The sequence below is a fragment of the Pezoporus occidentalis genome, unplaced genomic scaffold (genome assembly GCF_034315485.1).
Source record: "Pezoporus occidentalis ecotype Australia unplaced genomic scaffold, CSIRO_AGI_Poc_V1 ctg21, whole genome shotgun sequence".
Classification (NCBI taxonomy): domain Eukaryota; kingdom Metazoa; phylum Chordata; class Aves; order Psittaciformes; family Psittacidae; genus Pezoporus; species Pezoporus occidentalis.
This window is the reverse complement of record NW_026913964.1, coordinates 519,865-532,519: the sequence shown is the minus strand read 5'-3', so window position 1 is coordinate 532,519 and position 12,655 is coordinate 519,865. Positions and strand designations below refer to the sequence as shown.

Sequence of the window (12,655 nt, the reverse complement as noted above, 5' to 3'; positions counted from 1 at the left end):
GTCTGGTAGTGTCAAGATTCACATATATTCTTCTATACGATACAAGGTAACAGGAGCAGTAGGCTGCTAAGGACAGGTCTGAGAAATTAACAATTGGGGGTCACTAACAGAACAAAAGAACTGGTTGGCCAGACTCCCTCTGTGCATCTTTGAGGCCATGGGAGCTGTCTGAATTGAGAGTAGTTGGCTTGGCTTGGCGAGCGAAGATTTGGGAAGGGCTTTAACCACGCTTACTACAAGCACAATGACCAAGGGCATGTGGGATATGCAAATCTGGTTGGAAAAAAGGGTGCTTAGGCAATCAGGAAGTGTCCGACCAGGACTGTCATCTCCTGAACTATCTTGAGCTACCCATGCGCTGGCCCCCCCACATGCAAGGTTGGATCTGCAGCTACCCATACACCTTGTCACCTGCTGTTTCGACCCTCGCCCATCCATACAGACAAGTGAAAGTGAGCCCTTCCAGCCTGCGCAGTGGATTTTTTAGGTGAAGCGCACCTTGTGCAGAACTGGACCCACCCTTTACACCTGAGGTTTAACTGCCACGGCCCAGCTAGCTAGGACAGTGACAGCAATGTCCTCAGGTCGTAGGTTTTGTAAGAGTGTCCTTCTCTTTGATGGAAGACCATACAAGACTAGATGAGCTCCATCAGCCGGGTTTGAAGATAGGAGTTTTCCTTCTCCTATGAGGAAGGCCTGTCTTCTCTAACGAAGATTCAGGAAGACCTTTACCCATGCATTCTGAACAAGACTGTCATCTCCTGGGTCAATCACAAGCAACCGGTGATGCAACAGCACAACAACAAGCATCTAGGTGGGATTCTTAGAGGTGTTCAGTCATAAGCCCGCAGATGGTAGCCTCACGCCACTGGCTCCTTAGCCAAGCACACACACCAGGGGTCTGAACCTGCGGTTCCTCTTGTATTGAGCAGGATGCTAACAGCAACAGTACTGTGTGTGAAAGGCAAACAGCTCAGGTCCAGCAAACAAGATAGTAAGTTTTCCAGTCCTAAATCCTAAGAACTGCATGTGGAAGGTCCTTCTCATTACCTTTAAAAGCCCTAAGCATCTTGCAATATTGTTAATATTTCTCTTCCAATACTATGTTCGAATATGCAAAGTTATCAGTTACTGACAAGAGAAGTGCATTTTGTGTTGCTAGCCCAAGAGTAAGCCATGTGAAATACACATATATTTTTAATAACATTGCTTATATCAAACAGTGTTAGAAGTTTTACTCTGTTACACTAACTTAATTTTGCTTAGTAAAAATGTAGTAAAAATTACTAATATTAAAATGTTTGCAGTAAATATTAATCTAGTTTCAGTTATACTGCAAGAACTGTTAAAAGCATATAGCAAAGGTGGGGGGGGAATGCTATTTGGAGGACTTATGGGATATAACCCCCATACTTCTGCTCCCCTTTCTGTAAAATAGGGGTAACAATATGTAGTACGTGTAGTTCACATTTTTTCAAGATGTTTACAAGTTGGACTGGATTCCAAAAAAAAATGTAGAAGAATAATGAGAATTTGGGAAATTTTCATTGTAGTGAGAAATTTTAAAAGCTTTCTATAGCCATGAAGAGTAGCGATGTGACTGCAGTCCTTAAAAAAGGAGCAGGAAGGGGAAAGAATTTAGAAAGAAAAAAGCTCTGTAATTGATCCAACAGCCTAAACCTCAGGATACAGACATCTGCTGGTAGGATGCCATTGTACAGCAGGATGGTGGATTCTTTTTCTCTGAAGTTAAAACAGGGTTGTTTTGGTATTTTTGTCTAAAAGATATGGTCTTGTTCAGTGACAAGCTGGGTTAGAGACAGCCCTCTATGGTCTGTTCTCTCTGTAGTGCCACAGATCAGGCTCAGTTGTCTTAATGATTCCTTTGTCCTTGAAGCTTATGACAGTTTAGAGAGTGTCTTATAAGTTTCAGATGAAAGTAATGTTAGCTAGGTCTTAGAACCTCAAAAGATAATAGGAAAGCGCCATCTTGCAAGCCATGTACAGTCATGTTACACCACTCTCTTTTCTAACATGGCAACCACGAAAATTATCAAGCACTGTCTTGACAGTACCAGAATGTTAAAGTCTCTGTGCTCCTGCTCCCTGTGCTGGGCACTGAGGAGAAAAGCAAAGAGCTCCCACAGATCCATTTTTACTGCTCTGCATAACTGGTTTTCACATGAATCTTTCAAAACTATTTAGGAATAGACTCTTGCAGTGGCGCAGTGAATGCAATCCCAGCATGCTTTATTATGTAAAACACTTTGCAGTTGAATAGCACTATGTAAATGACAAGTATTATTTGTTGTGTTCAGTAATGATCATTATCCCTTACATTCCTAATCAGTAGAGTGCAATCACTGATAGGAAGATTAGAGCAATGCAGAGGACTTTCTGAAAGGCAAGTCACAGCCCAGGCTTGCTGATTGCATTCTGGCTTCTAAGAGACAGCTCTCAAAACCCCCCACATTAGCGCTGACCACGTTGCCATACAGGACAATGTCTCAGCACTGACTTTTCTAATGAGCCAGTAGACATCAGTCACTGGTTGAGCTATGGGCCGTGTCTATATATGGGTGGAAAACAACAGCCTTGGAAAAAAGCATGACATGTAAAAAACATGACAGTAACAGAAATCATGAGTGCTTTTCCCTTGACTTCTCCACATTCACATTCCTCTCTTTGCAAAAGTATTTCTCAGAGTTTGAGCAGAAGGATGGCACCATGGCATAGTTCTTAATTTCTCCTACTATTAGCTTAGATATAGACCATACCCACCCTGTGTGACTGTGTATTACAACTTTTTCTTGAGGAGAGGAGGAGGAGGGGGAAGTTTTTCCAGAAACACAACCACATTTAGATGGCATTTGATTTCTGTGGGACTGGTTGATCACAAAGCAGAGAGGAGCTTTGACTGGGAGTATGGATACCCAATGTGCACACAGTGACTTTCCAGTAGTGATTATTGTGTTTCTTCAAAGGTGAAAGGCCTGAGCACCTCTTCTGGGGGGGGCTTTCTTCTCTGAGAAATTGTTTTCCTCTTTTTAATAGAAGCATACAATTCCTACAAGGGAAAAACAGGGTCCATCAGGCCTGTCCTTAGGGAGGAAGTCGCAGGTTTGGGGCAGGACTGATCTGTTCATGTTACTACTAAAGGAGTTGGTTTCAGCTGCATACATGCAATGCGTGTTAGACGCAAGAACCAAGCTCATTTTGCAGTCGGATTAAGTCTCTAGGTTAGGGAGCTGCTTCACATTAGAACATTTTATTGATTTCTTTTAATACCTTCAGCTAACCAAACTGACAGCCTCTCTCCTCAACAGCATTTCAAACCTTAAAAGGATCAGAAACACAAGCAAGTGACTGTGCATCGTGACTGAAGACTACGAAAGCTTGCAAAGTGATTTTAAACATGACTAAAATTCCAATAGATTAGGATGTAGGTTACTCTGAACTGTATCACACTCCCTACCAGTCAGGACTGGTGGAAGGTACAGGTGAAGATCGTTCGGAAATGAGAAACAGGCATTAATATTTAAAACGTTGCTTCAGCCCCATCTCTTTGTGATCAATATTTGAACACTTCTCATTTTAACTAACCAGGCAGTAATTCAAGAGGCATGCAGAAAACACGTTAGCTTCACCAAAGTGAGCAAATTCAGCTCACTTTTACTGCTGTGTAATGCCTTTCATGACTACTTAGACCATGGTAACTGAGAAGAAAATTTGACCCATGTCCTCTACCCCAGTCATTGATTCTGTTAGATCAAACCATACTTCAGGATTACTACTGAAGTAATCCAAACCACCAAGTAAAAACATGCTTTTAGAATAAAACTGTTTTATTCACCACTTTTTACAGTGATGGAGGAAAAAGGAATATAAAAGGCACCCTCCCCTTGTCCCTAGTTCTCTGTCACATTCACAAAACTGGAAAGCCAGGACTTGCTAAAACCTGTCTGCAACAAGGATTGGGTGTCTGTTTATTTTCATGAACCTTATTCCAGCCTGGCTGATTCTGAAGGAATTTGACAATGAAAATAAGGCCTACTTAGCCTTCAGTACTGGGGTTGCCTGTAAAATACAGAGAAGAATCTAACTCCTTAACATTTCCATTGCACCAAGATAGAAACTTTGACTTGAACATTAATTACCAGCCCTAGATACCCATGCTAGAGCAGCAATTACTTGTTAACACAAAAATCAAGCTATTTAGAAGAAGCGCTGTGTTCCATAAAAACAGCACAGAGACTTCAGTGCTGTTTGGTGCTGCTTGGCTGGGAAAAGCTCTCCTCAGCAGCACAACCTTTGACTCCATTGTTGAGTTGAGCAGCCCCTGCGTGTCCTGAGTTCTTGGGAACCAACAAGCAGCTTCAGAACACCACAGAAACCAATAGGGAAGCCACATATCTCTCTCTAACAAAGGAGGGAAAAAATGTGTTTGCCATCTTGGGAGGCAGAGCCTCCCACATGAAACATGTGAAACAAACAACAGCATATTGTCAGTATTCCTGGAAATGTTCAGCAGCAGGAGCTTAGATACTTGGGGACATTTGCCAAGCTTTTGCTTGTCTGAGCAACTCCGCCAAATACTTTACAAGTGTCCCCAGAATTACTGCCTGATTGTCACCTTATGCCATACATCACATGGGCAGGCACAACTGCACCTAATCACACGTGCTCTTTCACAGCAGCAAGCATAGGATCAAGACACCTCAGGTATTCAAGTCAAGGTGTCTTGAAGTTACAGCTATTCAAGGCAGTAGCTGACATTTTTCAACTGATTGCTCCTTTTTAAATTGGTCAGGGTCCCCCAGAATAAGCACTGTTAGTTTGTAGTTGTTTCTATAAGAACATAAGTGTATTGTGCCCTGTTGAAACTAGGAACGGGAATAGCTAGGCAATCTTATCTAATTTTATCACTTAACTAGCACATGGAACAAGACAGGACTGTAAATGTGACCAAAAATGAATATGGCTGTAGCAAGCATCAAGTCTGCAGTTGCTTCTTGAAGTCAGGCAGTTTAACTTTCTGGGATTGGCAGAACATCAACCTTTGGGGAAGGATGTGAAGTAACTGGCTACAACAAAGTGTTGGTGACAGAAATTATCCTTCATGTGAGCTGAGCTTTCTCCATCCTCCAAGTGCAGGACTGTCTCCAACTATCCTTACTCCAAACCTTGTTCTCAAACAGAACATTGCTCTCGAATCTAAGAGGACTCTCAAAAATCCTTTTGTTTTGGTTTGTCCTCAATATTTTCCTTTTCTTCTAATAGCCCCTCATCTCCCTCAACAATTTGGCTACGTGTTGTTCAGCTTCATGCACAAGAGATAGATCAGTCAGCTGTCACATGATCCAAAGTCACTCCCACCCTCTCTTCTCTGCTTGGGCCTCCATAATGAAGTCTCTGACTTTACTGAGCTTATCTGTGGTTTTGGCTTCTACGTGGACCCCTTTGCTGAATCTATACTGCTGACTCATTCAGACCCACTGCTGCTTGTTTCCTTATTCTTGCCTCTGACCTACTGCCATGGGTCAGTGCCTTGCTCCCCAGTGGACTTGGTCTTCATTGAACTGCCCCTCACATGTGCCGTCTCTGGTCTCTGTGGTGTTAGAACACACTGTTCAATATTTGTCACCTCCTTTTTTTTTAGGATCTGCTGCTTAATTCCATTGCTCATCCTTCGTCTTCCAAATACATGACATTTCCCCCAGTTACAGTTCTAGGCATTATTTCTTCCAGTCCCAAGACTACTGATCTTCGTGTTACTTCACTGGTTTTCACCCTTGATTTTTTCTTAGCCCTTTTTCCCAGTGCTGGGACTGCCTTGTCTGCCAGCAGTAGCAGACAAGTATCAATATTTAATCCTCTGCTCTTGTACAATATACAGAGCAGACAATGTGTGTCCAACTGCAGCTTGCCTTTGCAGCTGTATCCCCTCCTATTTCCACCTTCTGGCTTACCAGCAAGTTTTCCTCTTTGGAGTCCCAGCCCTAGATCATGGTCTAGCCACCTTCTGCTTCACAGGCTTCATAGGAACAGCTGTCCTCAGCCTGTCAGTGAGCCCTTAACTACAAAACCTGTACTTCATCTCCTTAGTCTGTCAGACTTTGACACCCTCAGCCAAGCAATATTACGGGGAGAAGGGATCTGGTCCCGATTTATGCAAACTCATGTCACTTGTTTTTGGCCAGAACATCACTCAAATGTCTCAGTCCTTACTGCTGCACTCTTTGCATCACAGATGAGCCACATTTCCAAGGCTTGCTATTTACAAGTTGTCACTTCTCACTGTCTATCAAAGAGCTGCCTCCTGACTCTAATGATGACAGCCTGCAAGACCTTCATGTTAGATTTCCAGATAAACCAGCCTTCCTCAAATACATACCATGTGTTCCATGCTGCTCCTATCCACTTTTGGGACCTGTTACGCACGAAGCTCCTGTCTTTTGTGCAATAACATAGAGGGGAAAAGAAAGTCACAAACTATTTTTACTTTTAAGTTGGTTTGCAGAAAATGAAGCCTGTGAACTCACAAATCAAACAGTTGCAAGCTAAGGATTGATTCCTGCCATGGAGCAAATCAGAATTCTGAGCAGAATCTTGGGGGACAGATGTTGGCCCGGGAAAGATTTCTGACTTTTGCTTGGCAGAAGAAAACCAGTGAGTGCTGTGAGCACTGCAATGTCTCTATCGCAGACTTCTTTCTGCAAGTGCTTGAAGCATCGTATAATGCATGTGGCAACGTGTGACACCTCTGCCCTCTGTTGGTCCGAACACTCAAAACACCTGCCCCTCTGTGCCCAGAGACTGCAACTATTTTATACATATTTATATACATATATGTAGAAAAAATCTCCCTCGGGACAGTGTAGACATCCGGATCTGAATTAGGTCCCTGGTCCCAGCGATGCAGACATCTGCATGATTACAAGTCTGTCAGAAACAAGAGGAACAGTCTCTATAGGAATGCAAAAAATACTGTACAGGCTTATATAAAATCACATTTAAAATGACTTGGCAAGTCATTCTGAGGCTAAGTAGGTGGCTAGTATAGCCTTGAAAAAGTGTGAAGTATAGAGAGCAGTTCTGCACCCCAGTGTTGTCTTCTTTTACTCATTTGTGGTAAAGCGTCTGAATACCCACAAATTCGTACTTTGGAGTTAGCACAGGAGTGACAGATGGTGTATACATCTATATGGTAACGAATCTTAGCTTATTTTGTATCACAGGAATATACCAGTTCCCTGAGGGGGAAGATGGTTGCAGAGCCATTCCCCAGATCTTGCATCCCGCTACCAAAGTCAAACAAACCTGATTTAGCACTAAGATAGTCATTGCACACTGTCATCATATGCAGACACTTAAAGGAGACCCTTAAAGCACCACTATTTAGTAGCATCAGATGGTGGCATTAAGGAACTGCACCAAAAAGAGGAGGAAATGCGTCTTCTACTGACTGAGTCTTTCCAAGGTGATCAGTAATTAACAGTTTAAAGAATTTGTTTTGTTAACTTCAATCATGATTTCAGAACTGTGTGCTATAGAGATCCCAGTATCTTCATCTCCTGAGTGCTGTATCTGTATCTTAATTTTTTTGCTGACAACAAGTTGCAAACCATCATTAGAATCCCGCTCAGCCACATCAACTCTTAACCTCAGTACTTGGCTGGGGTTGTCCCGTTCCAGCTCCTGCAGTGTCCTGCCATTGCAAATAGGCACCTTTGCTTCTTGTATCAATGTTAGCTATATGGAAGACCATATTTGAACATAATAAAAGAGTGGGGGGGAAAGGGTCTATTTGGGTAAAGCTGAGGAAATAAATACTTTATAAAATTTCAAGCCTCTGCTGGTGCAATCAAAATACACTGAACATCCAACTCCAGATCATATTTACAATATCATCTTGGTTCTTCTTTTTCCAGTTCAGATGCTGTGGTGTCTCCAACTACACTGACTGGTTTGAAGTGTACAACACAACCCGGGTGCCGGACTCCTGCTGCTTAGAATTCAGTGAGAACTGTGGGCTCCACTCCCCAGGGACCTGGTGGAAAGCGGTGAGTAACTCTCCAGCAGCAGCTCAGCAGCTGCCTTACAACCCAGGTAAAGGGCAGGCACCTGGGCATTTGCAGGGCTAAACAGATGGTAAGGTATGATGTACCCTTCCTCATCTTTAATCAAGTGCTTTCAGAAGGCTTATGTTGAGCTGCGGCTTTTGACCTCCAATGAAACTGATTTAATTACTTCCACAGGCTTTCCTTTCAGTAGGCTCTAAGCTGTTGTTTCACATCACAGACTTGCACCTTCCAACACTGATCACAAGCACAGTCTAGCAGATCTAGCTAGTAAATTACAGGATTGTCCTTTTTAATGTCCCATCTACTGGAATCAGGCAGAGATAAAGGCAAATGGCTCATCCACACATGCAGAGCACAAGCCCTGGAGCTGCAGCCACAGCTTATCATGGCCCAGGCAGTAGGGAGGCAAAAGGACTCTGTGACCCTGCAGTGCTCTGCTCCTGCCAGGAACCCCAGTTCAGGGGCTTCCACTGCACAGCAGGCAGGTGGGAATTGTGTCACTGAATTGCCAGCAGCACTCTTTTTTACAGTGAGTTTCTGCACTTGCCTGTAATCAAATTCAATACTCCATGGGACAATTTCTGTACAATGTCTTCAGCAAAATTCTTCCATAGCAGATAGAGCCTAAATTCTTCTCTGAAATTAGCTCAGCAATTCTTTGTGCCAATTACCCAGGAGGGGTGTGGAGTAAGGCCATCTGATGAAGTGGAATTATAAGGAAGTTTTGCTGGTTCTAAAGGTTTGTGAAGAAGATGAGTAAAGCTTTCTTGGCCACTTTCTAGAGATTTCATATATATGGATTTTCACTGGCACAGGCTTACTTCCAACCAAACGGGGCTCCCTTCTACCTCTTAAATAGCTCCAGGTTATATTTTTAATTTAAGAACTTAAAAAATTCTTCTATTTTATTTGGGGTATGAAGGTATGAAGATGATCACTGCAGGTCAACACCATGTCTTCTGGGGAGCATTAATAAGTTTTCCTTTAGCATATACGTATGTTAAAGCCACTAACTTAAGGCTGAATGATTCTTGGCCATGTACATTTACAAGACAGAGGGCACAATTCTTGTACAAGGTTGTCTTACAGATATTATTTGTTCTTTACACATTATTTAAAGAAAGGTTTCACTTGGATCAAGTCAACCCTCCCCAAAACTGGGCCACGAACATGAGGTTACAGTTACTGCAGAATTTAAAGCAGGAAGAAATACTCGAGGAGAGCCCATACTGCAATTTGAAATTATAGGAAATTGTACAAAATGGGCCTGTGTGCAGCAGCAGTATCAAGCTCTCACTTGATTACACACATATCTATAGAAAATTCTGTTTTTCTGAAACATGGAGAAACTGAAAGGCTCATTCTGAAGTTCTACTGCTTCTGGTTGGTTTTTAGAGGGCAAAGTGGGCTCAAATCCACTGCTTGGTTGGGTGTTTGTTTTTTTTAATTACTGGCCTAATTTATACAGAGCAGTGCTCATGCGGCATTTTAGAGGTGCACTTTTTTATGTCATTAGAATGAGTACTCCATATCCAAACCTCAGCCCAGAAATACATGGTAGTTGCTCCAGCACCAAAATGATAACCCAGACCTACCTAGCAGCTTAGTCTGATCTGGCTCTTTCCTGGCTGTATTCCCAGGAGAGCAGAACTGTGCATTTATGGCTAATACAATATTCTTTTGTGTTTTGTTTTTTTCCAGCCATGCTACGAAACAGTGAAAATATGGCTCCAGGAAAACTTACTAGCAGTGGGTATCTTTGGATTGTGCACAGCTATGGTGCAGGTACAGTTTAATATCAGTCAGATTTCAAATCCTAGTTAACTGTAACTAAAGATTCAGGTATACTCTGCCCAAGCCTGATTTAGTAATTCCAAATTTTGCATAATACTACTGTAAAACTCTGCAAGATTTAGGTCTTTTATGTTTTAATTTAGTTAAAATACTGTGTGCAAAGTACAGAAGTAGGAATACTGCACACATTTTCTGCTTTATGAGAAACTTACAAAAAGCAGACACTTTACCAAGTGGTTTATCTAAGGCTTAGGCTAGATTCAGTGGAGAGATAGTCCCTGCCTTCCAAAGACAGAAGTGTAGTCAGAGTAGGGTGAATTGCCTTTTAGGGTACCTGTATTTGTCCAGTAATTCTCCAGAGGGGACCATCCACTTAGGCTAAATATCTACCTTTAAGAGAGCCTGAAAATAGACTTAAGTCTTCAACCCCATTCTCAGTCTTCGGGTGAGTTACAAGCTGCAATGCTGGTACTATTACTCAATCTTGCCAATAGAAACAGCTTCCTTTTCTATTAATTGCAGGGAAATGGGGTAGGTAAGATGGGCATAGCCTTGCCCATCAGATTTTTGACCTGCAGTTATTTCCAGCATAACTTTGATCAGAGAAGAATCAGTTATGAGTCAGTGTAGTACCTTGTCTCGTACTCTTACATACCTGTGTCTTCATACCAGCTTGCCATGGTTGCGGACATTGTGCAGCCCCAGTGGCACAAACCTTAGCCTGAGGGTACACAGGTGAAAGCTGCGCCGGAGCTCAAGCTGTACATCAGCCTTGGATTTATGTGCCCAAGGTCCCATTCCTGAATGCAGTGAAGACGGGGCTTTAGTTTCTAGCTCCGCCTCCCTCACACTCAATGCATAAGCAGAAAGGAAGGATGGCATTGCTAAGCTAATTAATATCCTGTAATTCCAGGTGAACATGGGGGTTTTGTGCGTGTGTAATTTTGTGTGGTATATCACTAGCAGCAACAAGGGAGAGCCTGGGATCAAAATGCCACTTGTTCCCAATAATGTCAGATGAGGCAAAATGGCATATATCTTAACTCTTTCATGTGTCATATATTGGCTACAACTTATTAATGCAAACACCTGACTCCTCATAGGCTCAAATTCAGTAGTTTTGAGTTTTGTTTTCCAGTATAGTAAGCAGGTATGCTTACAAAAACAGATAAGCACAACAAGATCATGTGGCAGAGAGACAATGTAAGACTGTTGTTAATATATTACCATACTTTAAGAAACAGCTGTTGAGCAGCTATCCAGCATTTAGGGAGTCTTTAAAAGATATATTAAAGGCCCAGCAGCCTATGTCAGCCTTCTCATTGACTTTGATTATATTTAGGTTAATTTAAGAGAATACAGAATTTTGACAGAAAGCCATCACTAGTTTGCACAGGAGAAAACACTTCAAATAATTTTAAAATGCTAATTAATATTCCTAGTAAATGCTGGGAAGTACAGAGAAAACACCTTAGAACACTATAGATTTTTAGCCTTTTAACTATGTGATCAAATCTAACTGATGACAAAAGTTTTGATGCACTGTCATCTAAAATGAATTGGGCTCCCTCTGTTGTTGATGTTACACTGATGTTCTGGCCCCAAGCATGTGACAGCTTTGGTTTTTCATGTTAACAGTTAGAATTATACCCAGTGACAACTTGGAGGACATACAGCACACATGACAGAAGAATCTTCTTTAGTCATGCATGCTTGAACCCGTAAAACAAATTCAGCCACCAAGGTTTTATTACGCATCTGTCATTAAAGGTGTTCCTTTGCTAGGAAGTAGAAGGCAATACTCAGGGAATATCCTCAAAAGGCATGTGGTTACTATAAAACAGCACTCTAAAGCCCAGCAGTCTCATTTCACTGTGGAAGAAAGGGAAGTGAAGGTAACAGCTTTATTACCGTTTTTTTATTTATAAAGTAGTATGTGTGTTATTCATGTACTCTTTCAAAATACTCATTAAGAGGTACTACAATTTATACAAAGACTAAATCTGAAGTGGTCAAATTAAATGCTTAAAATACAATTCATAGAAAAAACATCCCCTGGCAAACCTTTATTTCAATGACAATTTTTTGTAGTGGGGTTGCAAAAGAATAGTAAAAACTACTTAGTACATTCACATAAATGCTTCAACTGAAAGGAATATATGACACTATTCCACATCCCTTTCTGATGAAGTAATCTACCAGAGGTGGCACAGCGGGTCAGCATTTGGGCTCGGAGAAGAACTACTACCTCCCTGCTGCTTCTCTTGAATAGGCTTAATAGAAAAAGACACATACATTGTTGATGAGGCATTGATGGTTATGGTTATCACTGGACAGTCTCCAGTGATTTCCCCATAGAGACCTATGCACACATACACTTGGAAAAGTACAGTAAACCACAGCATCCTTTGGGTCAGGAATGAATCTCATTGTCTTTCAAAGCAATAGCTACAGAGATAACCACACAGCCCCACAGCTGTGGGTTGCTATTATAAAATAATTTTGAGGGAAAGTCATCCAAACAGTTCTTTGCAATATACCTCTCTTCCCAGTAACTGGAGGCTGGTGTTCATGGAGAAAACAGCTCTCCCATGCTTTCATTGTTCATTCCGTAAACCAGCAATACAGGTAAGGACAAAAGGCAGACAGAAACTAGGAATAGAACAAAGGACATGAACTGGTAGGAAAAGCAGTATGTGATGTGTCTGCCTGTGTGTGAACAAAGCCAGTGTAGGCACATTTGCCTCTCCCTTTTTTTTCCATTTCAATAAATAGTG

The 12,655-nt window shown here is 41.9% G+C and overlaps 1 protein-coding gene across 10 annotated transcripts in view; it reads left to right on the top strand.

Moving 5' to 3' along the window:
- Positions 1-12,655, top strand: part of TSPAN4 (tetraspanin 4) — a 468,448-nt gene that overhangs the window by 454,745 nt on the left and 1,048 nt on the right. For 9 of the 10 annotated variants that reach the window (XM_062619103.1, XM_062619100.1, XM_062619104.1 and 6 more), the window contains 2 exons: positions 7,932-8,063; positions 9,786-9,869. In XM_062619103.1, the coding sequence (XP_062475087.1) occupies positions 7,932-8,063; positions 9,786-9,869 (216 nt within the window). Of the gene's footprint in view, positions 1-7,931; positions 8,064-9,785; positions 9,870-12,430; positions 12,636-12,655 lie in introns of those variants that run through there. The other variant, XM_062619098.1, reaches the window with a different exon arrangement.